Source organism: Carcharodon carcharias, chromosome 14 (assembly GCF_017639515.1).
Source record: "Carcharodon carcharias isolate sCarCar2 chromosome 14, sCarCar2.pri, whole genome shotgun sequence".
NCBI lineage: Eukaryota > Metazoa > Chordata > Chondrichthyes > Lamniformes > Lamnidae > Carcharodon > Carcharodon carcharias.
In genome coordinates, this window is record NC_054480.1 from 42,962,023 (window position 1) to 42,986,415 (window position 24,393).

General features: G+C 44.9%; 1 protein-coding gene across 4 annotated transcripts in view; it reads right to left on the reverse strand.

The window, feature by feature from the left end:
• LOC121287283 (junctophilin-2-like) overlaps window positions 1-24,393 on the reverse strand; it is a 122,692-nt gene that overhangs the window by 33,872 nt on the left and 64,427 nt on the right. For all 4 annotated transcript variants that reach the window (XM_041205012.1, XM_041205014.1, XM_041205013.1 and 1 more), the window contains one exon: window positions 19,591-19,709. In XM_041205012.1, coding sequence (XP_041060946.1) covers window positions 19,591-19,709 — 119 coding nt within the window. The remainder of the gene's footprint in view (window positions 1-19,590; window positions 19,710-24,393) is intronic.

The following is a 24,393-nucleotide window of genomic DNA, read 5'->3' on the forward strand; positions in this document are numbered from 1 at the left end:
CACCTCAACCCCACTCCACTTGACCAATTGGCGGCTGCTTTGGCAACTGGACTGTATGCTGTACTCTCAGCTCAGGTGCAGGCATTATCCTCTGCTGTTAGCTTGAACCATGAGGGATACTGGTCCAAACCTGAATAAAGATATTGCAAGGGCCTTAAGCGCCTCCAACAGTGACTGTGCCATGGCCACCTTTTGCAAGGGGATTCTACAACTTGCCCAGTCGTCCAATTGTTCTGCTGCCCCCTAAAACGCACATTAAGCTGAAATCTGCGCCCGAGGGCCAAAGATTGCTGCAGCATTTGGTGGCACATTTGTGCTTTTCGTTGCTTCAGAGGCCCAACTCCATGCATGTCATTAGAGCTGCTGCTGAAGGGTCTCAGCCGCAGAAGAATGTTTACTTCTGAGAAGCTATTCCAAGTTTGGACCTCATGTGGTTTGCAGTTCGCTAAGAGAAGATTTGCACCTTACTTACCCCAAGAATTTTCTTATTAGACACATCAATCTTACATTATTTACTTCTGTAGACACCATCCATAAGTATGCCACGGTGCTCTGGAGAATTCTCCTCAGCTACAGTTATTTTCAGACGTAAAATTTTCATTCATCATCTCTTGACTATGGATGCCTCAGTCCCTTGTTCTGGTTGCTTATCAATACTTCCAAGCTAATGACTTGTTGCATTCTTTCCCACAAAACTCTGTCGGGACACTCTAGGTTCTCCCAATAGTTTCAAACTAAGTAATCTTCCAGCTTCTGTTCCCTCACAAAATTCATTCTGAGACTAAGCCTCACCACATTCCACATGCTCAATGATGAAGTTAGGTATTTACTCTGCTGCCAGTGCAGGTATATCTATCATTTACCTTGGTTATCTTCTCTCAGTGAACTGCAAACCGCATGAGGTCTAAACTGCAACTAACTTTTCCAACAAACACCCAGATAAATTGAAACTAGAGAACCTTCCTAAGCTCCACTTATCCCCATAACAACACAACTGCTCTAGGATGTTCTCAAACTGACCTTTAGGTTAATTATACCTTATTTCCAATGTATTCTTTGATCTGATGAAGTAAATGAGTTTAACAACCTTTCAGGGTTCACTGAATGATCCAACAGAGGGCACTGGTGAAAAGTGACTGAAGCATTCTGGGAGAAGTCACCGCAGACACCGTGACTCAGGAGGGAATTGAGGAGGATCCACCATCAAAGAACGGAATAGCCCAAACATTACATTGCTGTAATGTTTCCATCCCTCCCTCCTCAAACCTAAACGAAAAGAGAGACAGGAAGAGGCAGTGCCTTCTGGAGTGCACCAGACCTGTGAGGGACACTCTTCTGAAAGTGGATTTTAAAGAAAAAGCAGCAGATTGGTGAGTAAATCCTGGAAGCAGACTCGGAGGGAGGAGCACCGGAGCGGTGAGTATAAATCTAGCTTACCTCGGGGATTCGCAGCCTTGTCTCCAGGGAGCAGACTCGGAGGGAGGAGCAATGGAGCGGTGACCTCGGGGCACAGATTAACTGAAGCCAAAACTGAAAAAATGACATCACAGGAAAGCTGTGACCTGATTGGTTGGTAGGAAATCTGCACCAAATTTGAAAAAAAAAAACGCTGCAAAGCTAATTAATAAATTAATTATCTAAGTCGAGATGGCTGGGCAGGTGATGTGCTGTAGTTGTATGATGTGGAAGCTGGCAGATCCCATTGCGAGCCACAGTGACCACATCTGCAGAGGAACTCCGGCTCAGAATTAATAAGCTGGAGTCCGAGTTCAGGACACTGCAGCACATCCAGGAGGGGGGAGAGTTACCTGGACGCTTTGTTTCAGGAAGTGGTCACACCCGGTAGATTAAGTACCTCAAGCTCGGTCAGTGGTCAGGGTCAGTAGGGTGTGACTGCAAGTGAGGCAGGTAGAGGGATCCTGTGTTCAGTAACAGAGGAGCCTGACCTTGTCCAACAGGTACGAGGTACTTGCTCCCTGCGTGGATGAGGAACAGGGCTGTAGGGAGGATGAGCCAGCTGACCATGGCACCGTGGCACAGGAGGCCATTCAAGAGGGGAGAGCAAAAAGACAAGTGGTAGTTATAGGGGATTCTATAATTAAGGGAATTGATAGCATCCTTTGTAAGCAGGATGTTGCCTGGCCGGTGTCAAGGTGAGGGACAGGCTTGAAAGGATATTGGAGAGGGAGGGGGAGGATCCAGTTGTTGTGGTCCACATTGGGTCAAATAACATAGGTAAGACTAGGAAAGAGGACCTGTTTGGGGATTATCAGGAACTAGGAACTAAATTAAAGAACAGCTCCTCAAGGGTTATAATCTCCGGATTACTACCTGAGCCACATGCAAATTGGCATAGAGACAGGAGAATAAGGGAAGTAAACACGTGGCTAAAGGAGTGGTGCGGGAAAGAGGGGTTCCATTTTGTGGGGCACTGGCATCAGTATTAGAACAGGAGGGATCTGTGCCGTTGAGATGGTCGACATCTGAACCGATCTGGGACCAATGTTCTAGCGAAAAGGGTAAATAGGGTGGTCAACAGGGCTTTAAACTAGAAAGTAGGGGGGGGTGGAGGGAAGGGTAAAACTCCAAGAAATAAGACTCATGGGAAACAAGCAGGTTAGCATGTGGGGGGGTGGATTCAACTTCATGGAAAATTATGAAAAAACTGAAAAGAAAGGAGAGCCCAGGAGAGGCTATTAAAGTCTCCAGAACACAAAATAGGACAGAGTGTTTGGAAAGGGCTAGGAATCTAACTTCAAGCACATCAGATAAAGGGATGACAATGAGAAAGGGGACAGGAAATACAGGACTGAAGGTGTTGTATCTGAATGTATGCAGTATATGAAATAAGGTAAATGAGCTTGTGGCGCAGATTGAAATTGGCAGGTATGATGTGGTGGGCATCATGGAGACATGGCTGCAAGGGGATCAGGACTGGGAGCTAAATATCCAAGGATATACATCCTATCGAAAAGATAGGCAGGTTGGCAGAGGGGGTGGGGTTGCTTTGTTAGTAAGAAATGAAATTTAATCAATAGCCAGAAATGACATACAGTCAGATGATGCAGAATCTGTATGGGTAGAGTTGAGGAACCACAAAGGTAAAAAAACCATAATGGGAGTTATGTACAGGCCTCCAAACAGTAGTCAGGATGTGGGGCACAAGATACACCAGGAGATAGAAAAGGTGTGTAAGAAAGGCAAGGTTACAGTGATCATGTGGGATTTCAAGATGCAGGTAGACTGGGAAAATCAGGTTGGTAGTGGATCCCAAGAAAAGGAATTTGTAGAATGTCTACGAGATGGCTTTTTGGAGCAGCTTGTGGTGGAGCCCCCTAGGGAACAGGCAATTCTAGATTTTGTGATGTGTAATGAGGCAGATTTGATAAGGGAGCTTAAGGTAAAGGAACCCTTAGGAGGAAGTGACCATAATATGATAGAATTTACCCTACAATTTGAGAGGAAAAAGCTGGAATCAGATGTAACGGTATTATAGTTGAATAAAGGCAAATATAGAGGTATGAGGAAGTAGCTGGCCAGAATTGACTGGGAGATGAGCCTAGCAGGAAAGACAGTGGAACAGCAATGGCAGGAGTTTCTGGGAGTAATTTGGGAGACACAGCAAAAATTCATCCCTAGGAAGAAGAAGCATACTAAAGGGAGGACGAGGCAACCATGGCTGACTAGGGAAGTCAGGGACAGCATAAAAGCTAAAGAGAAAGCATACAATGCGGCGAAGAGCAGTGGGAAACCAGGGGATTGGGAAGCCTACAAAGACCAACAAAGGACAACTAAAAAAGAAATAAGGAGGGAGAAAATTAAATATGAGGGTAAACTAGACAGTAATATAAAAAAAGATTGCAAGAGTTTTTTTTAGATATATAAAGGGTAAGACAGAGGCAAAAGTGGACATTGGGCGCTGGAAAATGACGCTGGAGAAGTATTAGTGGGGAACAAAGAAATGGCAGAGGAACTGAATAGGTACTTTGCATCAGTCTTCACGGTGGAATACACGGGTAACATCCCCAAAGTTCAAGAGAGTCGGGGGGCAGAGGTGAGTATGGTGGCCATTACCAAGGAGAAGGTGTTAAGAAAACTGAAAGGTCTGAAGGTGGATAAATCACCTGGGCCAGATGGATTATACCCCAGAGTTCTGAAGGAGATAACTGAAGAGATAGTGGAGGCGTTAGTGGTGATCTTTCAGGAATCATTGGAGTCAGGGAGGGTCCCAGAGGACTGAAAAATCGCTAATGTAACCCCCCCCCGTTTAAGAAGGGAGTGAAGCAAAAGACAGGAAATTACAGGCCGATTAGCCTGACCTCAGTCATTGGTAAGATTTTAGAGTCCATTATTAAGGATGAGATTTCAGAATACTTGGAAGTGCATGATAAAATAGGGCAAAGTCAGCATGGTTTCATCAAGGGGAGGTCATGCCTGACAAATGTTAGAATTCTTTGAGGAGGTAACGAGTAGGTTAGACAAAGGAGAGCCAATGCATGTTATCTACTTGAACTTCCAGAAGGCATTTGACAAGGTGCCACACAGGAGGCTGCTCAGTAAGATAAAGGCCCATGGTGTTAGAGGAAAGGTACTAGCATGGATAGAAGATTGGTTGTCTGGCAGGAGGCAGAGAGTGGGGATAAGGGGGTCCTTCTCAGGATGGCGGCCGGTGACTAGTGGAGTTTCGCAGGGGTCAGTGTTGGGACCACAACTTTTCCCTTTATACATTAATGATCTAGATGAAGGAACTGAGGGTATCCTGGCTAAGTTTGCAGATGATACAAAGATAAGTGGAGGGACAGGTAGTATTGAGGAGGCGGGGAGGCTGCAGAAGGATTTGGACAGGTTAGGAGAATGGGCAAAGAAGTGACAGATGGAATACAACGTGGGGAAGGGTGAGGTCATGCACTTTGGTAGGAAGAAAATTATTTTCTAAATGGGGAGATAATTCAGAAATCTGGAGTGCAAAGGGACTTGGGAGTCTTAGTCCAGGATTCTCTTAAGGTTAACTTGCAGGTTGAGTCGGTAGTTAGGAAGGTAAATGCAATGTTGTCATTTATTTCAAGAGGACTAGAATATAAAAGCAGGGATGTGCTGCTGAGGCTTTATAAGGCTCTGGTCAGACCAAATTTAGAATATTGTGAACAATTTTGGGCCACATATCTCAGGAAGGATGTGCTGGCCCTGGAGAGGGTCAAAAGGAGGTTTATGAGGTCTAGAGGAACGAAAGGCTTAACATATGAGGAACGTTTGAGGACTCTGGGTCTATACTCGATGGAGTTTAGAAGGATGAGGGGAGATCTGATTGAAACTTACAGAATACTGAAAGGCCTGGATAGAGTGGAAGTGGGGAAGATGTTTCCATTAGTAGGAGAGACTAGGACCCGAGGGCACGGCCTCAGAGTAAAGGGAAGAACTTTTAGAACAGAGATGAGGAGAAACTTCTTTACCAGAGAGTGGTGAATCTACGGAATTCATTGCCACAGAAGGCTGTGGAAGCCAGGTCATTGAGTGTATTTAAGACCGAGATAGATAGGTTCTTGATTGGTAAGGGGATCAAGGGTTACAGGGAGAAGGCGGGAGAATGGGGTTGAGAAACTTATCAGCCATGATTGAATGGCGGAGCAGACTCGATGGGCCGAATGGCCTAATTTCTGCTCCTTGTCTTATGGTCTTCTGGAATGCTTCTAATCTAATTTGATTCTAGCTCCCAAATCAAAAACATCTCTCTGGACTGTTATTCCAGCAAGGATTGAAGACATTCCATCTCTAGCTCTTTAACTAAGTAAGCCTACCTGCTGTTTTATGACCTTACCTTCCTAGCTGTTAACCTCTTAAGTTAACATGGCTTCAATCTTTTAAGGGTAATAGCCTCCAAGCTTGCTTTAATTTCATTTATCTTATTTTTGACAGTCAACATTAATTCCTAAAACTAAAAATGTTACACTAAAGCACTTGGTAAAGTTAGAAGCAAAGTATTCAGTTAATAGGATCGTAATAAATAATGTGGCAATTCCAGAGGAGTTCCAAATGTCCAATATTTCAGCAATTCACAAAAGTAAACAGTGAAGTGGCCATATCTACAGTAATATTACGAAAGCAGTCCCCATCCTGAGAAACTTTGATCAGAAAGATGTAAGCCCTTATGAATGCAGAAATATTCTTGTTATAAAATCCAACTCAAGTCAATCCGGGCAAAAATCCTGCTATATTTTTGCCATACTCCAAAACTCTTTGTATTTAAAAGAGTTGAATCTCATTTTGAATACAGAAGGAGCCTCAAAAAATGTTGACGTTGGCTGTTCATTATAACACTATACACAGGTAACACAATGAATTTTGTTCTGGGGAGAGTTCATCGTTGGAGGAGGATCAGGTCAGGTCTTATCCACTGTCCAATCCTAACCCATTTTGTTAAGTTGGTAGCCATTAGTTAGGCAGGGTAGCATAACTGGAGGAACAACACCTCATCTTCCGACTAGAGACTTTACAGCCTTCCGGACTGAATATTGAATTCAACAACTTTAGGTCGTGAGCTCCCTCCCCCATCCCCATCCCCTTTCTGTTTCCCCCTTCCTTTTTTTTCCCAATAAATTATAAAGATTTTCCTTTTCCCACCTATTTCCATTGTAAAAAAAACCCCACTAGAGCTATACCTTGAGTGCCCTACCATCCATTCTTAATTAACACATTTGTTTAGATAATATCACCAACTTTAACTTTAACACCTATGTGTTCTATTGTACTATTGTCGTTGACATCTTTTGATGATCTGCTTCTATCACTGCTTGTTTGTCCCTACAACCACACCCGCCCCCTCCACCTCTCTGTCTCTCTATCTCTCCGCCCCCCACACACACACCTTAAACCAGCTTATACTTCAGCTCTTTCCTGGACTCGAACTCAAGTTCTGTCGAAGGGTCATGAGGACTCGAAACGTCAACTCTTTTCTTCTCCGCCGATGCTGCCAGACCTGCTGAGTTTTTCCAGGTAATTCTGTTTTTGTTTAGGTAATAAACGGGTGTCTCACTGCCAGAATTAAAAGGGATAGAAGCAACTCAAGACTGAGGCCTGAAAACAGTTAGGGAACAGGAAGTGAAAAGAGGGAGAGGTACCACTACTCTGGCTTTATGTGTAGAAATAGAAGGAAAAAGTTTTCCCAACAATTTAGTGGAACAAAACTGTCCCTTTCATTCTGGGTACTAAAACTTTAATTGATTCAAAAATAAATGATCAGTAACCTAATTGTATAACACAGATTTTAGTTCACTCAATTTATTTCTAAGGTTTCTGAAACTTTAATTTCAAATTACAACAGAAAAGAAAGTTGAATCAGAACAAGGACTTAACTTATTGCCAATATTTGAATACTCAATGGAGAGAGAAACAGATTTAACATTTCCGGTTGATGACCTTTCATCAGAACTGTAAAATGTTAAAGATGTAACAGGTTTTAAGTACAAAGGCAGGGAAAGAGGGAGGAAAGTTTCCTAACTATTCCAATGAAGCTTGATGGAAGCTAAAGGAACAGCACCTCATCTTTCAGTTAGGCATTTTACAGCATTCCAAACCCAACATGAGTTCAACAATTTCAGGCTATAACCACTGCCCCCGCTTTTTCAGGCAGCAGTTGTTGATAATGATTCTGCTTTTTCCATTTATACTTTCTCTGGACCTATCTTATTTTTCCCTTTGTTTGTCCCATTACCATCACCCTTGCCATGTACTCTTATCCCTTTTGTCAATTTAATGTCTCATGCCTTGCACCTTATCACACACCTTGCCTGTTGTTCTTCCTCCTCTCCCTCCTCAGCCTCTGTGCTTGCATAAAACCTGCTACAGGTCAAACTTTTACCAGTTCGGACAAAACGTCATTGGTCTGAAACGCTAACCCTCTCTCTCTCCACAAAGGCTGCATGACCTGCTGAATAGGTCCAGCTTTTTCTGTTTTTATTTCACATTTTCAGTATTTGCAGTATTTTATATTTGAAGGCCCAATTCTTTAATTTTTCTGTTCCAACTTATAATCATTTCAGTAACAGAAGAAAAACTTACATCTTTCCCCATTTAAAAAATTGACAAAGTGCACTGGCATTATACAAAAGAACACAATAATTGGGAGCAGGAATAGGCCATTTGGCCCCTAGAGCCTGTTCCGCCATTCAATAAGACAGGGCTTCCCAAACTGGGGCCACGAGATGAGATTCTGGGGTCGCGAGCTTGCAACAGCAACGGCTGCTGCAGAACTCCAATTGCATGTTAACAGCTGGGAGGCCCCTTTAAATCCTTAATTTTTTTTTCAATGGTGGGCATGGCCTAAATGACCATGCTTGAGATCTGATTCCTGCTCTAGAAAGCTAACTAAAACAATTCAGGTCCTCCCCCACCAACCGCCCTCCTGGCTCTCATAGGTCTCTCTTCCCCGCCGCCCTATCACAGCTCCCACTGAGGGGTTACAGCACTTTCGAAGCCTCAAATTGGGGTTCCAGTGAGAAAAAGTTTGGGAAGCACTGCAATAAGATCATGTCTAATCTGATTGTGGCCTCAACTGCACTTTCCTGACTGCCCTCCATTACGTCGACTCCCCTGTTCATTTAAAATAAGTCTAACTCAGCCTTGAATATATTCAATGACCCAGCCTCCACTGATTTCTGGGGAAGAAAATACCACAGACCAACAAGAAAAGAAAAGAAAATTCTCCTTATCTCAGTATTAAATGGGAGATTCCTAATCTTTAAACTGTGTCCCCTAGTTCTTGGCTCTTCCCAACGGGGAAACATCCTCCCAACATCCATCCTATCAAGTCTCCTAAGAATCTTATACATTTCAATGTTATGTTAACAAAGTAGTAAAAAACTGGTTTCAGTTCACAGAATCACAGAATTTTTATGGCACAGAAGAAGGTTATTTGGTCCATTGTGTCTGTGCCGGCTCTCCGAATGAACAACTCACCTAGTTCCATTCTTCCGCCTTCTCCCTGTCACCCTGCACATTCTTTCTTTTCGCTTAACAGTCTAATTCCCTTCTTAAATGCTTCAATTGAACCTGTTTCCACCACATTCTCAGGCAGAGCATTCCAGACCCCAACTACCCACTGCCTGAAAAGGTTTTTCCTCGTATCACTATTGCTTCTTTTACTCATTACTTTAAACCTGAGCTCTCTCATTCTCGATCCTTTCACAAGTGGGAACTGTTTCTCCCTATCTACTCTGTCCAGACTGCTCATAATTTTGAATAGCTCTAGCAAATATCCTCTTAATAGAAATTTTCACATAATAATAGGTTCCTTGTCTTATCCATGTCAGCAGAGGTGAACGATAAGCAGAGACCAAAGCCTGAGTTTAACTTGGACCACCCCACCAGTGGATGAATGGCAGAGTGGAATCAATTTCTGCACAAGCAGAGAAGCACACAGCCCATCCAATGCAGTGATTGCATCATTAGCATACACAGGATGGATGCATTATGCCAATAAGAGTGCTTCAACAACCTCCATCCTGAACCACCAGCCAGAATGACAGAGCAGTGCAATGCAACTAAAAATAAGATAAGTCTCTCTTCAACTCTAACTGGAGCCAATGGATCACTTTCTCTGGCTATACTAATCTTTTGGCCTTGGGCTGGGGCCTCTGAAGGAGCAATGTCTTGGACTGTGGCTGTTGTTATTGGCTGAACACAAAACAAATTAATCAAGATCCAATTTTCCAGTCAACGTTCCTTGTGAAACCAAGTGAAGCTCAATACTGACACTTCTCAACACTGTGAAGGCAGTTCCATTTCAGGATGGCTACATGCCCGGGATTCACATACATGCCAGTCGTAAATAAACCATGTAGCCAATGTTAAAACTATTCAGTCTGGATTAAAAAAACTACTACCATTACACCAGCTGTCAACTTGCTGAAAATGGAATAAGCTGGCTGTAGACTGCCACTTACTGTCTATTTTAATTAGTGTATCTCCCAATCTTACAATCTATTAAAATGGATTGAAGAATTTATATTTAATTTATGCTTGACATTTAGTTTATTAAAAATGTTAATTATCTGTTCTTTATTAAAAAATGGTACATAGTGGCAATATTCCAAATGCATTGCACCTGCAGGTAGTACTGTGAACATAATGTTAGAAGACATAATGTTATGTGCCGGGCTTCTTAAAACATGAAAATGAAATTCAAAAGTTTAATCTTAAATAAACACAATCCAAAAAGCAAAAAGCCCTTTAGAAAAATTAGCTGAGTGGATTGAACTTGGAACAGAAATGGAAAACAATAACCACTTGCTTTTATATGTCTTTGTATGTCTTTAAGATAGTAAAATGTCTCAACATTTGACTGAGATGGAAGGAAGTGTTACGACTCACTGGGGATAGTGCGCTGTAATATCAAGCCCCACTGTTCTGTGAACAGATTTGACCAAACTACCAGATTGCCCCAATTCTACCTAACTGTTTAATTTAGGTTAATAGAATATGAGCACCAGGTTTGTAAACTTAATAAGTAAATAACTGTTTATTGAACAAACTGTCATTAACCAGTGGCAAAAGAAAGAAATATGAACTGTTAATTTTTAACTCTATAACCTAATTCTACCCCTTCTTAAATCCCTATACACACACACATACAAGACACATAGGACATACAGAAAACATGGGAGAGAATTTTTCCCAGTTGCGGGGGGGGTTGTATGGGGATGGGCGTGGACCTGATTGGCATCTCCCGATCGGGTCCGCACCACCATTTTACGTGGGTGGGCCAATTAAGGTCCGCCCAGCGTGACGCACACCTGGAAGCACTGTGCACTCCCCTTGGTGGGTGGGGATTCCCTGTGTCAGGAGTGCACTCTTCTGCGCAAGCGTGCGAAAGAGCACAGAAATCTCCCTGAGGTACAGAGGTGCCTCAGAGAGATGAGGTTTAAGTTTTAAAAATTTTAATAAAGAAAAAAAAATTAAGACATGAGCTGGGACATGTCAATGAACTTTAATGAAAAAATTTATTTAATTTATAAACCCTTCATGAAACCTCATCCCGCCTGTGGATGAGGTTCTATGAAAAACGCGAAGGCCACCTGGGCTGCCCGCCAACCTTAAGGTTGCACTGGTAGCTTTCTCAATAGCCTTAATTAGTTAATTAATGGCCTTAACGGGCCTTTGACAGTTCAGCGGGCTCTGCCAAACTGAAAATCTAAATGACGCACAGTGACGTCAGGATGCACGCCTGATGTCACCCCACATCATTTTAAGCCTCACCCCCGCTCGCTGAGCCGAAAATTCTCCTCATGGATTTTAAAGGTGGAATAAAACAGTTCAATAGCACCTATTCTGGAGTACAGGATTCGATGGGTTGATTTTGATCGATGTCTTCCAAATTCCTTTCAGTTCTTGTTGATGACACAAGGTGGTCTTCCAGCACTTTCAGCATTTAGTTCACTGGTTGAGCACTTGCCTTTCAATGTCTCTAACAGTGATTTTCCCCTGTGCCCCTTGACAGAGGTTTTCAGAGAGATATGAGAAGAAAATCCAGCTAGCTATTATTGTGGAATTTCTGGAATCTTCCACACACTGGAGAAAGAGGTTTTAGATTTTGTTCCTTTCAGGCTAGGAGCTATTGCTGCACTGCTCTCACACAACACCTGGTCAGGAGCCAATTAAAACACTGTTGCCAGGCAGCTCCCTTGGTCCAGGACTCCTTTCCGGCACCATCCTGTCTTTCATGGCAGAATGTGTTCCTTAACTGCAACATTGTATATATATATATATATATATATATATATATATACATATATATATATTTATATATATATATATATATATCATCCTGTTCCCATGGACATGTCTTTCGAATTGCAGCTATTGTAATTTTAATCCACAGTCCAACAGAAATAAAAAGATATGTTCCTTACAGAAGTCATGCTCATCTCAGCAGAATGTGACATTGCAAAGGACAGCCTTGGGTAACTGGAGTAAAACCCACAAAAAAAAATGTTTCTTGATATAGAAAATTGAACTGAGGATCAAACTGAAGTGGCCTACAAAGCCATGAAAATGTTCAACACTGCAGAATAAAAGCCAAGCATAGCACAGTCTACAAAGTGAACCAAACAGAATATTAAAAATGAATCACTCCTCCAGAACTGAGGCAAAAATTTGGATGCCAATGACACCCCTTCTCTTCTTTCTTTTTTCCATTTCCCCTATCCTTCTGCTTGACCCAATCTCATCTATCTCCATCAACACCTTTTCTCTATTTTCTTCCATCTTTTCCTCTCCTCTTCTCTGTTGCACTTCTTCTTTGCTCTTTCCCCTCCACTCTTCTCTCTTACTCCTCTCCTCTCAGAAGTAGTAAAAATTTCTCAACTATTTTTCTCTTCCATCATGACATTAGTCAAAGAGGCAGAATGACCAGATAGAGTGCCAATTTCATCTTTAATAGAATCAACTAAAGATATGAAAACATGAAGCAAGTGTATTTGTTTTACCAATATGGCAGTGAAGGCCTGATGCAGGTTTCCCAGAGGCAATTATTTGTAGAATGACCAGTTACTATTAGCAAAGCAGAAAAAGGGCATTACGAGAAGCATTTTTTAAAAAATTATTTACGACTACAAGGACTCACACCCTGATAAAAAGCCAGGTACTGCTTTGAATTTCTTACCCTATATGACAAAAATCCACATACCACCATAAATGACGCAGGCATCGACCCCTTTTATGCCAAGTACCTTGTCTCAGGATTTGGGATGAGGTCACTCCCATGCCAAACTAGAGCTTAGTGCTGTCTTGTCCCACTTGCTGTTTCAGTAGCAGAACAGGACTTGATGAATTTCAAGCCCTTTGATTCCAGTAAAATGGTAATATTAAACTGTCATTCTCTCTTTGTCAATGTACAACATAAAGAAAGAATACTCTATTGGGAATAATCTACAAAAAAATTAAGAACACTGGAAATGCTGCCATGTTTTAATAGATTACCTTGGAAAAATGTCATCAGTTTTTATGTTAATTCAAATTCATTAAAACATTCTAATCAAAATAACAATATAAAGCTCCATGTATGCTTCATACTGATGTGCTTCTCAGACTTGATACCACAGATTTATAGAGAATTTTACTCCTTGGAAGATATTTCAGAAGTCCTGCAACGTTTTACAAATAAAAACCCAACAATTATATTGTCCTTAATTACATAAGGAAGTTACATGAACTAAGCCAATCCAAATCTACTGACTCCTTTTCACTCAATTTGAATTTGTTGATCTGACACATGACAGCATCAAATTACAATTTGATGCCTGTAAACTGGTATATATCATGTGGCTGGTTAAGAGTGTGGGTTCATATTGGATTTCTGAAACGAGCATCTTTACAGTCCTTTTACTCAATAGATGTATACTGTAATAGTAGGTTTGGTATTCTAGAATTATAAGACCAATGGGCTGAAAAGCTTTCTTCAAATGAACATGATTGGGGGAATTTTAACAGGAGGTGGGTAGAGCAGCTATTGAAATCTTTTAAGGAGGATGGCTGCCCTCACTTCAACAGCATTTTAATTTGTAAACAGATGAAGGCCAAGATTCATGGGCTTTGGACTTCGTGGCATGTAAAAGAAGACATAAAGTGATGGATTCATGAGGTAAGTGCATTTATTGCACTGCTTATAGGCCAGGAGGAGCTGGAGCGTTTTTCCAGGTTGAACACCTTACTTGAACATAACTCAACCCCTACAATGGATCGACCCCCACCCCAATCAGCCTCTGCCCTTGCTCCCCCAACCTGCTTCCCGAATGTTTTCCTTCCTGATAGGCAGCATCCTGTCAGTTTGGCTGACTCTCATGCGGGAAATAAATCGAAACAATTCAGATCGTCCGGTACCGTTGGCAGCAGGCATCATGGCAACCCAGAAGGGTGGGAGACAATTCGACCAGAGCGGCAGAAATGCTGGCATGAAATCACAGTGGGATCATCAATGGTGTCCGCCATGCAGAACGCAAATCCTGCTGGAGGCCAGTGTGAACCTGATTTGCATCCTGGTAATGGGACGTAAAGTAAGGCCCGGTGAGAATTGCCCCCCACCCCCCCACGTCCGTTTTACCGTTAAGCCGGTGGGAAAACAAGCCAACCCAGAGCATGTCTGGACAAACAAGTTGTGCAGAATTTGGGACTCACCTTTAGAGCCTTGCTCAGATCGCAGACATCTGAGGAGAAGATGGTGCTTGAGCCCTACAGCTACCAGACCCTGGAGGAACACATGCATCGCATACTGGATGGATTCTCATAGAAATGGCTCCACTGTGAATCAGCTCCCAGAAGGTGGCCGTTTTCCATTGATTCTTCAGGTCTGCCTCGGAACATCACGGTCTTGGCCATGGGCTGCTATGCATGATCAGCAGTGGGGGCGAGGGGGAAGAGGGAGAACTAGGCGTGAGTGGGAGATGGTGTACCAGAGGAGGACAGGGGCGAGTGGGGAGACGAAGGTATTGTAAGGGGTGGTGAGGTTGGGATGGGGGCGATGTAGGTGTCGGGGGTGAGGTTGGGTGGGGGGAGTTATGTGTAAGGTGGGAGGGAGGTGTAAGGGAGGGAGTTCAGTGGGAGCAAAGGTGTCCAGGGGGCAAGAGGGAGTTCGGAGTAGGGAAGGTATCCAGGCAATTGTGGGGGAGAGAGGGAGTAAGCATGGAGGAGGGTGTAAAGGGGGGTGGGATGTCCAGATGAACATGCAAGGGAGGGGTCTGTGATGTCAATGACTGATTCCTGGGGAGCAAACTGAGGGTGGGCATGGAGGGTGGGCATGCTGAGTGTGGAGGGGCCAGAGGGAGTCGGTAGGGTGAGGGGGGCGGGGTGGGTCGCTAGTGGTAGAAGGAACGGCGAGGGTGGTTGGTGGGGACTCAGATGCAGACACAGACCCTGGGGTGGGAAGGAGGTGGTCAGGGAGGTCAATGTGGATGAAAGTGAAATTCTCAGGAAGATAGGGAATGTGCACGTTCACCTGGACATCTTGGAAAGACAAGGGTTCAGGTTAGTAGGTGACGGTAAGGAGGTGGAAAGTGATGCCGGGGGGTCGACAGTGATGGGGGAAAAGGACATGGATGACTGGGGGAGGGGAAAGGACAGGGGAGCTGACAAGATACTTGACCATGACCATGGTTGTCAAAATCTAAAGTGAGCAGAGCCTCGGTTTGAACGGGCACAAGTGCTGCATGGGAGTGCAATCAATGGGTTGGCAGAGAAGCAGGTCAGCTCAGATGGACAGCTGAAAGAGATCCCCAGTAGGCAGCATTGAAAATGCTCGGGACAGTAAGAGGAATGTGATGGATGGAGGCTCCATGTGCGTGGGAGAGTACTTGCATGAGGCTCTGAAAGGCTCTGACACACACACACACACACACACACACACACACACACACACACACACACACACACACACACACACATCTCCCTCCAAAATCACTCGTGGGCCAGCTGCATCCAGCTGAACTACTAGTGGGTGAGATGCAGTGGGAGGACTCACAAAGCCTGTCAATGCAGCTGAAAGGCAACATTGCACATTATTCACTGAAAGTGAAAATATGTTCAGATTATAAAGTGAAAAAATGTGTTCACCTGTGCAACCACTGGTGATCATAATTTCTTAACTTTCTGGACCTACCACTTCTTCTAGGTACTGCCCTGCAGCAGGGGTGGAGACAGCCTGTGCAATGGTTGGCCCTGTTGCCTCTGGTGACTTCGGCATGAGTCCTCTGAAGAGCTGAGGCCTTGAAGGACCCCAGTTTGCTTTGGCTGTCCTCCTGTGGGCCAACTTTGCCCTTAGTGGTGACAGTGGACAAGGTTGACAGGGTCACAGGCAAAGGGAGCTCAGAGGGAGCAGACAGCCTCAGAGATTCTTGAGTGGATGGCCCAAGGATGTCCAGCTGCCGTTCCTCCTCCCTTCGGGTGCCCAATGGCCCTTGCCTGACTCCTTGAGGGAAAGGGGCAGGTGCCCTGTTTCGTTCTCTCATTGCCAATGCAGGAACTCACCGATGACTACAGCGATGGAATGTCAGTCCGCGTGCATCTTCGTGTTCTGCTGACCAGGGTCTCCATGGCGTCCGTCATCCTTCCCATGGAGACCTCCATACATGCACATGTAGGACCGCTTCATCAGAGAGCAGGCAGACACACTCCTCCGACTTGAATGCCACTCTGTTGAGGGCTTAGAACCATAGAAAAGTTATGATACAGAAAGAGGCTATTCAGCCTATCACGTCTGCACTGGCCAAAAAGTGAAAGAAGAAACTAGCCACTCATTTTATCCCACTTTCCAGCACCTGGTCTGTAGCCTTGCAGGTTACAGCACTTCAGATACTGATCCAGGTATCTTTTAAATGAGTTGAGCATTTCAGCCTCAACCACCAACTTAGTTAGTGAATGCCAGACACCCACCACCCTCTGGGTGAAAAAGTTTTTCCTCATGTCTCCTCTAACCCTTCTACCAATCACCTTAAATCGATGTCCACTGGTGATTGACCCCTCAGCTAGGGGAAACAAGTCTTTCCTGTATACACTGCCTAGGCCCCTGGTAATTTTGTACACCTCAATTAGGTCACCCCTTAGCCTCCTCTGTTCTAAGGAAAACAACCTTAGCCTGTCCAGTTTCTCCTCATAGCTGGCTTCCAACAGCTCTGCATGATGATCCCCTGCCTTCTGCTGACTTTCTACAATGAGTTGGAAAGCCAAATCCAGAGGCTTGTCATCTGACTTGGACCTCACAGACGCCTCTTCCCCAGCAGTACCCCAAGTGCCGTGGAGCTTGGCTAAACATGCCTTCTCCTGCTGCGGACACATGTCCTTGCAGTGATCACTAGATTGTGAACCCAAGCCTGCTCTAGATTTAGGTCCCGCCAAGGTGTGGAGCTGGTGGAGGGTGCGGGTAAGGACTGTGACAGGTCTTCCAGACTGCTTATTTCCAGCTCTTCAATGGAGGAGGTGTCCTCTTGGCTGGAGGTGAGGACATGGATAGAGCTGAGGGAATGGTTGGCTAAGGGCATCAGTCACTTGACAAAGCTCCCTGTGAACCAAAGTAGAGATAATTAGTGCATGACAACACAGTCAAAAGCAGGAGACAGAGCGCTCACAGTTGTGTTGAGAGAGGGATTATGTGGTTCATGATCCTCAGGTGGTCGTTCACCACCAACCTCACTGTCGGCACAGGCACTATCCACATCCTCACCAAAGTGAGTGAGGGGCCTAATGTGGGCCACTCCACCCCTGGGTCTGGGACCTTTCCCTGCTGCTTTGCTCAAAGACTTTCTGCAGTTAACTTCTGCAGGATATCCAGCTGCTCTTGCATGAAAACAGATAGAGAGTGTGTGAGCAGGACACATGGCTCTGCGTGGAATGTTTGCATGGTGAACAGAGCCATGGATGGGTTGAGGATGCGAGCTCCAGAGGATATGAGCCTGATGGAAATGTGAGGGTGTGTGTAAAGTTAGCGGCATTGTCCCTTGAGCTGTGAGATCACTGAGGATGTGTGATGAGTTTGTGAGTGTGTGAGTTGAGGGTGATGAGGTGGTTAACTTACCCTGGCAGAATGGATGAGAGCATTTATCCTTTTCCTGCACTGGATAGCTGACCTCTTTTGTGCTCCAGTGGCAATGACCACCCATACCACGCCTCTCAGGCCGGATTGGTGACTCTGGTAGAGCACCTGCCGCTAGAGCAAAGGTAGAGGATATCATGGTGGCCTTCCACTGCATCCAGCAGGCACCCCAGAAAGGCTAAATTTTGTAGCTGCCATCTTCTTTGCTTTTGGGGCCATCTGTCACCTGGAGCAGTCCTAGTCTGTCGACATGAAGTAGGCTGCCATCTGGTGCACTTTAAATATGGCACACGGAGCAAGGAAGCGCTGAGATCACCGTGTGGCAGGCAAATCTGAGCCCACCCGCCAGTGATCCAGCATGTTTCCTGTAAATGCATTGTTAATGAGGCGGGGCACGCCAGGAAAGGGATGTCATTTTTCCCGCCCGCTACCACTTGGTGCAAATCTGGGACAATTCTGCTCAAAGACTTTCTGCAATTAACTTCTGCTGGATATCCAGGAAAACCATACATCTAAGTTTCCCATCATAAAATCCATCTAGCCCCTACCAATCCTGAGTAAATATCAGGGCCTATGATTTTATGAAGGCACATTTGAAAAACATCATTCAGAGGAAGGTAATTTTTATTCTAATTTAAATGTAAGTAATAAGTATGCTTTTTACTTCTAAACTGGGTTTGGAAAGCCTAGATGTTCTCTTGTAGTCTAATCAACATTTCACACTGAGAAAGCAGCTTGTTAAATAAATAAAATATTGCAGGAGCAAGAATGCCTTACTCCAGCTGCAAAGGACATTGGTGAGACCACACTGGAGTATTGTGTGCAGTTTTGGTCTCCTCACCTAAGAAAGGATATACTTGCCATCAAGGGAGTGCAGCGAAGATTCATCAGATTGATTCCTGCGATGGTAAGATTGTTGTACGAGGAGAGATTGGGCCGACCAGGCCTATATTCACTGGAGTTTAGAAGAATGAGAGGAGATCTCATTGAAACATGTTGGGTAGAATCTTCGGCACGGCGAGCGGGGGCGGGGCCCACTCACCGAGGGGTATAATGACACTCAGTGGTGTCAGACGTGCATCCTGACGTCACTGCGCGTCAGTTAGATTTTCAGTTTGGTGGCCACGCAGCCGAGTCGGCTGCGCACCCGCTGAACTGTCAAAGCCCTATTAAGGCAATTTAAAAAGCCAATAAAGCAATTAGCTGATCTGCCCATCCACGCATGCGTGAAAGGGCGCATTCCCCAACCCAGGCAACACCCCCTCCCTCGCCCGCACAGGGAGCGCTCAGTGCTTCCGGGCACGCATCACACTGGCAGGCCTTAATTGGCCCACCCACGTAAAATGGCGGCGCCCAGCTGATTGGGGACGCCGATTGGCTGCCTGCCCACCCGCACCCACCCCCGCACAACCCCCCCAACATGGAGACAATTCTCCCCATAAAATTCTGACAGGGATGGACAGACTGGATGCAGGGATGATGCTTCCTCTGGCTGGGGGTTTCAAGAATAAGGGGTCACAGCCTCAGGATACGTGGTAGACCATTTAGGACTGAGATGAGGAGAAATGTCTCCATGCAGAGGGTGGTGAACCTATGGAATTCTCTACCACACAAGGCTGTGGAGGCCATGTCACTGAATATTTTTAAGTAGGAAATGGATAGATTCCTGGACTCTAAAAGGCATCAAGGGGTGTGGAGAGAGCGTGGAAGTAGGGTGTTGAGATAGAGGATCAGCCTTGACCATACTGAACGGCAGAGCAGCCTTGAAAGGCCGAATGACCTACTTCTGCTTCTATTTTCTATATTTCTATGTTAGAAAATACAGCACAACCTATGTATAAGAAGATAAGAAGTCATGCAGTGAGTTGAAGAAATTCTACCCATCGAGCTCTAGCATATTTATCTGATATTTGAGTTTATTTAACTGTTCCCTGATTTCTTTTGGAAGAATCTATTTCTGTTTTCAGTCATTTTCATATGTGCACAATATGTTACAGCATTTTAAATCATAAAAATACCTGGTTGGTAAAAAGTTGGAGACAGCTCCCTGGCGACTGCCCTTGCAATACTGGATTCATTGCTTGCAGCCTGTGAAGCCTGATCTGCTGCTTCAGCCTTGGTTTTTGCATGTGAAGATCTGAAAGGAAACATTAAAGGTGCTTAGAAACTGAGAATTAAAGAGTTAAAGCACAGGATACAATTTAAAACAACATAAAGTTTGATCCTTAATGAAATCAATGCTAATTTGAATATCACTGAAAGGATGCCAAGAAGTTGACAACATTTATAATCAATCTCCATTATTCCATTGTAATTTTTGCCCTGGGAGCATTAGTTATTTCACATAGAAGCATAGAAACTAGGAGCAGGAACAGGCCATTTGGCCTTTCAAGCCTGCTCCACCATCCATCATGATCATGGCTGATCATCCAATTCAATAGCCTGCTCCCGCTTTCTCCCCATATCCTTTGATCCCTTTCACCCCAAGAGCTATATCTAACTCTTTAGAAACATACAATGTTTTGTCCTCAACTACTTTCTGTGGTAGCGAATTCCACAGGCTCACCACTCTCTGGGTGAAGAAATATCCCCTCATCTCAGTCCTAAATGGACTACCCCATGTCCTCAGACTGTGCCCCTGGTTCTGGACTCCCCCAACATCAGGAATATCCTTCCTGCGTCTACCCTGTCTAGTCCAGTTAGAATTTTATAGGTTTCTATGAGATTCCCCCCTCATTCGTCTGAACTCCAGTGAATATAATCCTAACCGACTCAATCTCTCCTCATATGTCAGTCCCGCCATCCCTGGAATCAGTATGGTAAACCTTCGCTGCATTCCCTCTATAGCAAGAACATCCTTCCTCAGATAAGGAGACCAAAACTGCACACAATATTCCAGGTGTGGTCTCACCAAGGCCCTGTATAATTGCAGCAAAACATCCCTGTTCCTGTACTCGAATCCTCTCGCTATGAAGGCCAACACACCATTTGTCTTCTTTATTGCCTGCTGCATTTGCATGCTTACCTTCAGCGGCCGGTGTACGAGGATACCCAGGTCTCGTTGCACATTCCCCTCTCTCAATTTATAGCCATTCAGATAATAATCTGCTTTCCTGTTTTTGCTACCAAAGTGAATAACCTCACATTTATCCACATTATACTGCATTTTTATTGGCTCTCTTCTATTCTGGAGTGGAGCTTAGGAAACTCACTGTTGCTTTTCCTTTTCAGTGATGATTTGGCACCAAAAATCGGGTATTTACCACTGAATAATTATACATCCAAAGAAATATTATACAGTACTAGGCACAGACCAGAGAAATTACTGTAAAATCCATTTTGTTTTTGTAATAAAAATATTGTATGGCCCCAACTTAAAATTACTGCTAGCAGCTACTTTCAGTAAGTCATCATGGTGAAGTAGACTGAGATAATTAACTAGCCCAATATTAAATAATGGGTCACGTAAATAGCAAAACTTCCAAAGTTTTATTTCATTAAACTATTTACAAAAATAATTTATTTTAAAGAATAAAAATGCATCACACTTAAAGACAACTAACACTTTAATTATTCTTTATTCCTCTTGGTACAGCTACTTTTAGGAACAGAATTACCTTCTTTTCTTTTACGTAGTCTTATTTTCCTAAGTTTTTAAATAGTTTGTGATGTTAACATTTCTTTGCATTATGTAGCTCCAGCTGCAGAGTTGATGAGAGAGCATTGGACTTCCATTCAATGGGCTTGAGGTTCAGCTGACTTTCTGATTCACTAATCTAAGTGTGGAGGATTTTACTAGTATATGCATGGGATACTAGATGGAATTATTCTGATGGAACAAACACGGCAGACATAATGGGTGGAATCTACTGGTCCCTCCAGCAGTGGGAAGCTTAGTCGGCGGGGGAACTAAATTTGGCAGGAGGCCAAAAATCAGTTTCCTGACAGCAGAAAGAACTTTTCCAATTAAGTTCTCAGGACTTTAAAGGTGGGTTGAGCTTTCTGATGAATCATGTCCAGAAGTCCTTTAACATGTATTAGCATGTAAGAGGTCACCACCGGAATTTAGTTTCCTCTCCAAATTAAGTTCCCTACCAGCAAGAAATTAGAATGTTCGCAGTTACAACTGTATATAAGTGGTGTGCACCTGGCAAGCTTAACTCCTTCCACAACTTTGCAGTGAGTAGATGTTGCTTTGGCTTTCTTGGGGACCACTCACAAGTCTCTGCCTCTTAACTCAGATCGGGTGCTGGTAGGCAAAGCTGCGCGAAGGCTGGACACAGGAGGCAGGCTGGGGTGGAGGGAAGAGTGGAAGGGTAGAGCAGAGGCTGGACACAGAAAGCAGGCTATAGGGGATAGAGAAGAAGAGTGGAGCACAGACTGGACACAGAAGGCATGCTAAGGGTGGAACAGAGACTGGACACGGTAGACAGGCTAAGGGTGGAAGGACAGTAGGGTTGAGCAGCCACTAGACACAGGAGGAGGGCAAAGCGTGAAAGGTGGAAGGTGGAAGGGAGAGACGCTGTCCAGAAAAGGAACAGACTGTCCAGGGCAGAGAGGGAGACTGTCCGTGGATGAAAGACAGAGTGTCTGGAGTAGGGAGGGAGGCTGTCCGGGAAAGGAAGAGACTGTCTGGGAGAAAGAGGGAGATTGTTGGGGGAAGGAAGACAGACTGTCCAGGACAGGGAAGGAGGCTGTCCTGGGAAGGAAGGCAGACTGTCTGGGGCAGGGAGCGAGGCAGCGAGGGAATGTGAGGGTGCAGCTACATGGGTTGGAGGGAAAAGCCTAGACTGTTGGGTTTGGAGGTCCTGTGGTTAGGTGGAAGAGTGGGTTTCCGGCAGTGATGGTGAGAGAGAAAGATGGTCTTAGAGGGCAGAGCCAGCGCTGTCGACAATGGGGTCCTGGAGCTTGAACTGATGGTACTGGGCAGCAGAGGGAACAGTCACATTGATAGAGGTAGTGGGGTGTGGCAGGTCTTGGATTTCCATTCAATGCGCTTCAGTTCAGCCGACTTCCTGATTCACTAATCTAAGTGTGGAGGTTTTTACTAATTATATGCAAGGGATACTGGACGGAATTATTCTGATGGGACAAACAGGGCATACACGATGGGTGGAATCTACCAGTCCTTCCAGCAGTGGGAGGTTTAGTGGGCCGGGGGAGCTAAATTTGGCAGGAGGCCAAAAATCAGTTTCCTAACAGTGAAAAGAACTTTACTAATTAAGTTCTCAGGACTTTAAAGGTGGGTTGAGCTTCCTGATGAATAATGTCGGGTAGCTGAAGCTTTCATGAGGTGGGGAGGGGGGTGTTGATCACAGAAACTGACAAAACAGGAGGTTCAGATAATGGGAGGGGTCAAGGTCAGGGTGCACATGGGAACACTAATGGGTGTCAGCCTGGAGGGCAGAGAAGGCATAAGCAGTACAATTGTTATAGATGCAAGGATAATGGGGAGAGCTTCAAGGGTGACAGAGGCAAGAGAAATGGTCGTATTGGATGGGTCAAGGATGATGAGGAGACGTTGGTGGGAGGGTAGAAGATGGTGGATGGAGTCTCGAATGTCACGCACTCCATTTTGGGATTCTCAGCTATGCTGTCACTCTAAGACTGCGATCCGTTGAAGTGGAAGGAGGGTCTTTTCAGGTGGGTGGAGTTCAAGGTGAGCACAATTGCCTGACTAAAGGGACCCTCAAATAATCATGAGGCAACTGGATGAGAATCAGTTGTGTTCTCCTCTCTACGATGAAGCCCACACTGCAGCAGGTTTGCTCCCTGACTCATGGGTCTCATAACATCAAGATTCCAGCAATGTCTGGAGTTTCTGTCCATTCTGTGCGATTTGCCATCTGCTGCTGTCAGAGGCAGGGAGGGAGGGAGGTTGATGTCTCCAAGGGACACAGCTGGTAGACGGCAGCCAATTTCCAACTCCAAACCTCCACTCTCCTGGGTGAATGGTTATGGCTAACAAGGGCTCATGTGGTAAATCTTTCTATGCTGCTCAGGCAATGGTCTCTCTGTAGTCTCGATGGTAATGGAGGAAAGCTGAATAGTGTCTGAGAGTGAGTTCTCGCACGTGGCTATCATCACCCCAGTCAAAGAGCAATGTCACCATGCATGTATGAACAGGAGGAATACTCATCTCTGTTCCTCTAGGATGTCCATTATCTGTAAGGGGTGAGATACCATGTCTACATGCAAGCCAGGCACAGGGCTTAGCACTGGCTTTGTGGCTCAGAAATGGAGGCAAATTTGAATGGAATATGCTCAATAAATTGATAACTGCAATTCATTCACAGATCCACTGAGGCCTAGATGATGCAGGTTCCAGGCAACCTTGCCTTTCTACTGGCTCTCATCCAGACGAGGAGGAGGAAGGACTGGCACAGGTTGGCACAGACCAGGAGGAGCAGTGGCCTGAGCAGCAAGAGACAGCAGCGTCTCAAGAAGGTCAGGACGTTGGCCACCAGGAGCCAGTGAAACTGTGAGCATTGGCCCAACCACAGGTGTATCGCAGGTGATGCAGCTATCTACAGATGAGTGAAAGGCAATGCCGGAGGCACCTTACAATGTCCCAAAATGTGGTTGCACGCTTTCCGGTCCACTCACTGAGTGCCTCACCTCCATTATGGGTTGCTGAGTAGCAAGAACTCCAGACCCGCCAATTGCAGAGAGTCCTACAAGCTTCAGTCCTAGATGGCCTTGGTCTGTTATTCTGGACACGCCAGCCAAAGTAAACACCTTTCCTGCATGGACCCTGCAGAGCCCTGTAAGAGCTGCTGCTGTTCCACATGGATAGCCTCACAGTCCAACACACAGGCCCA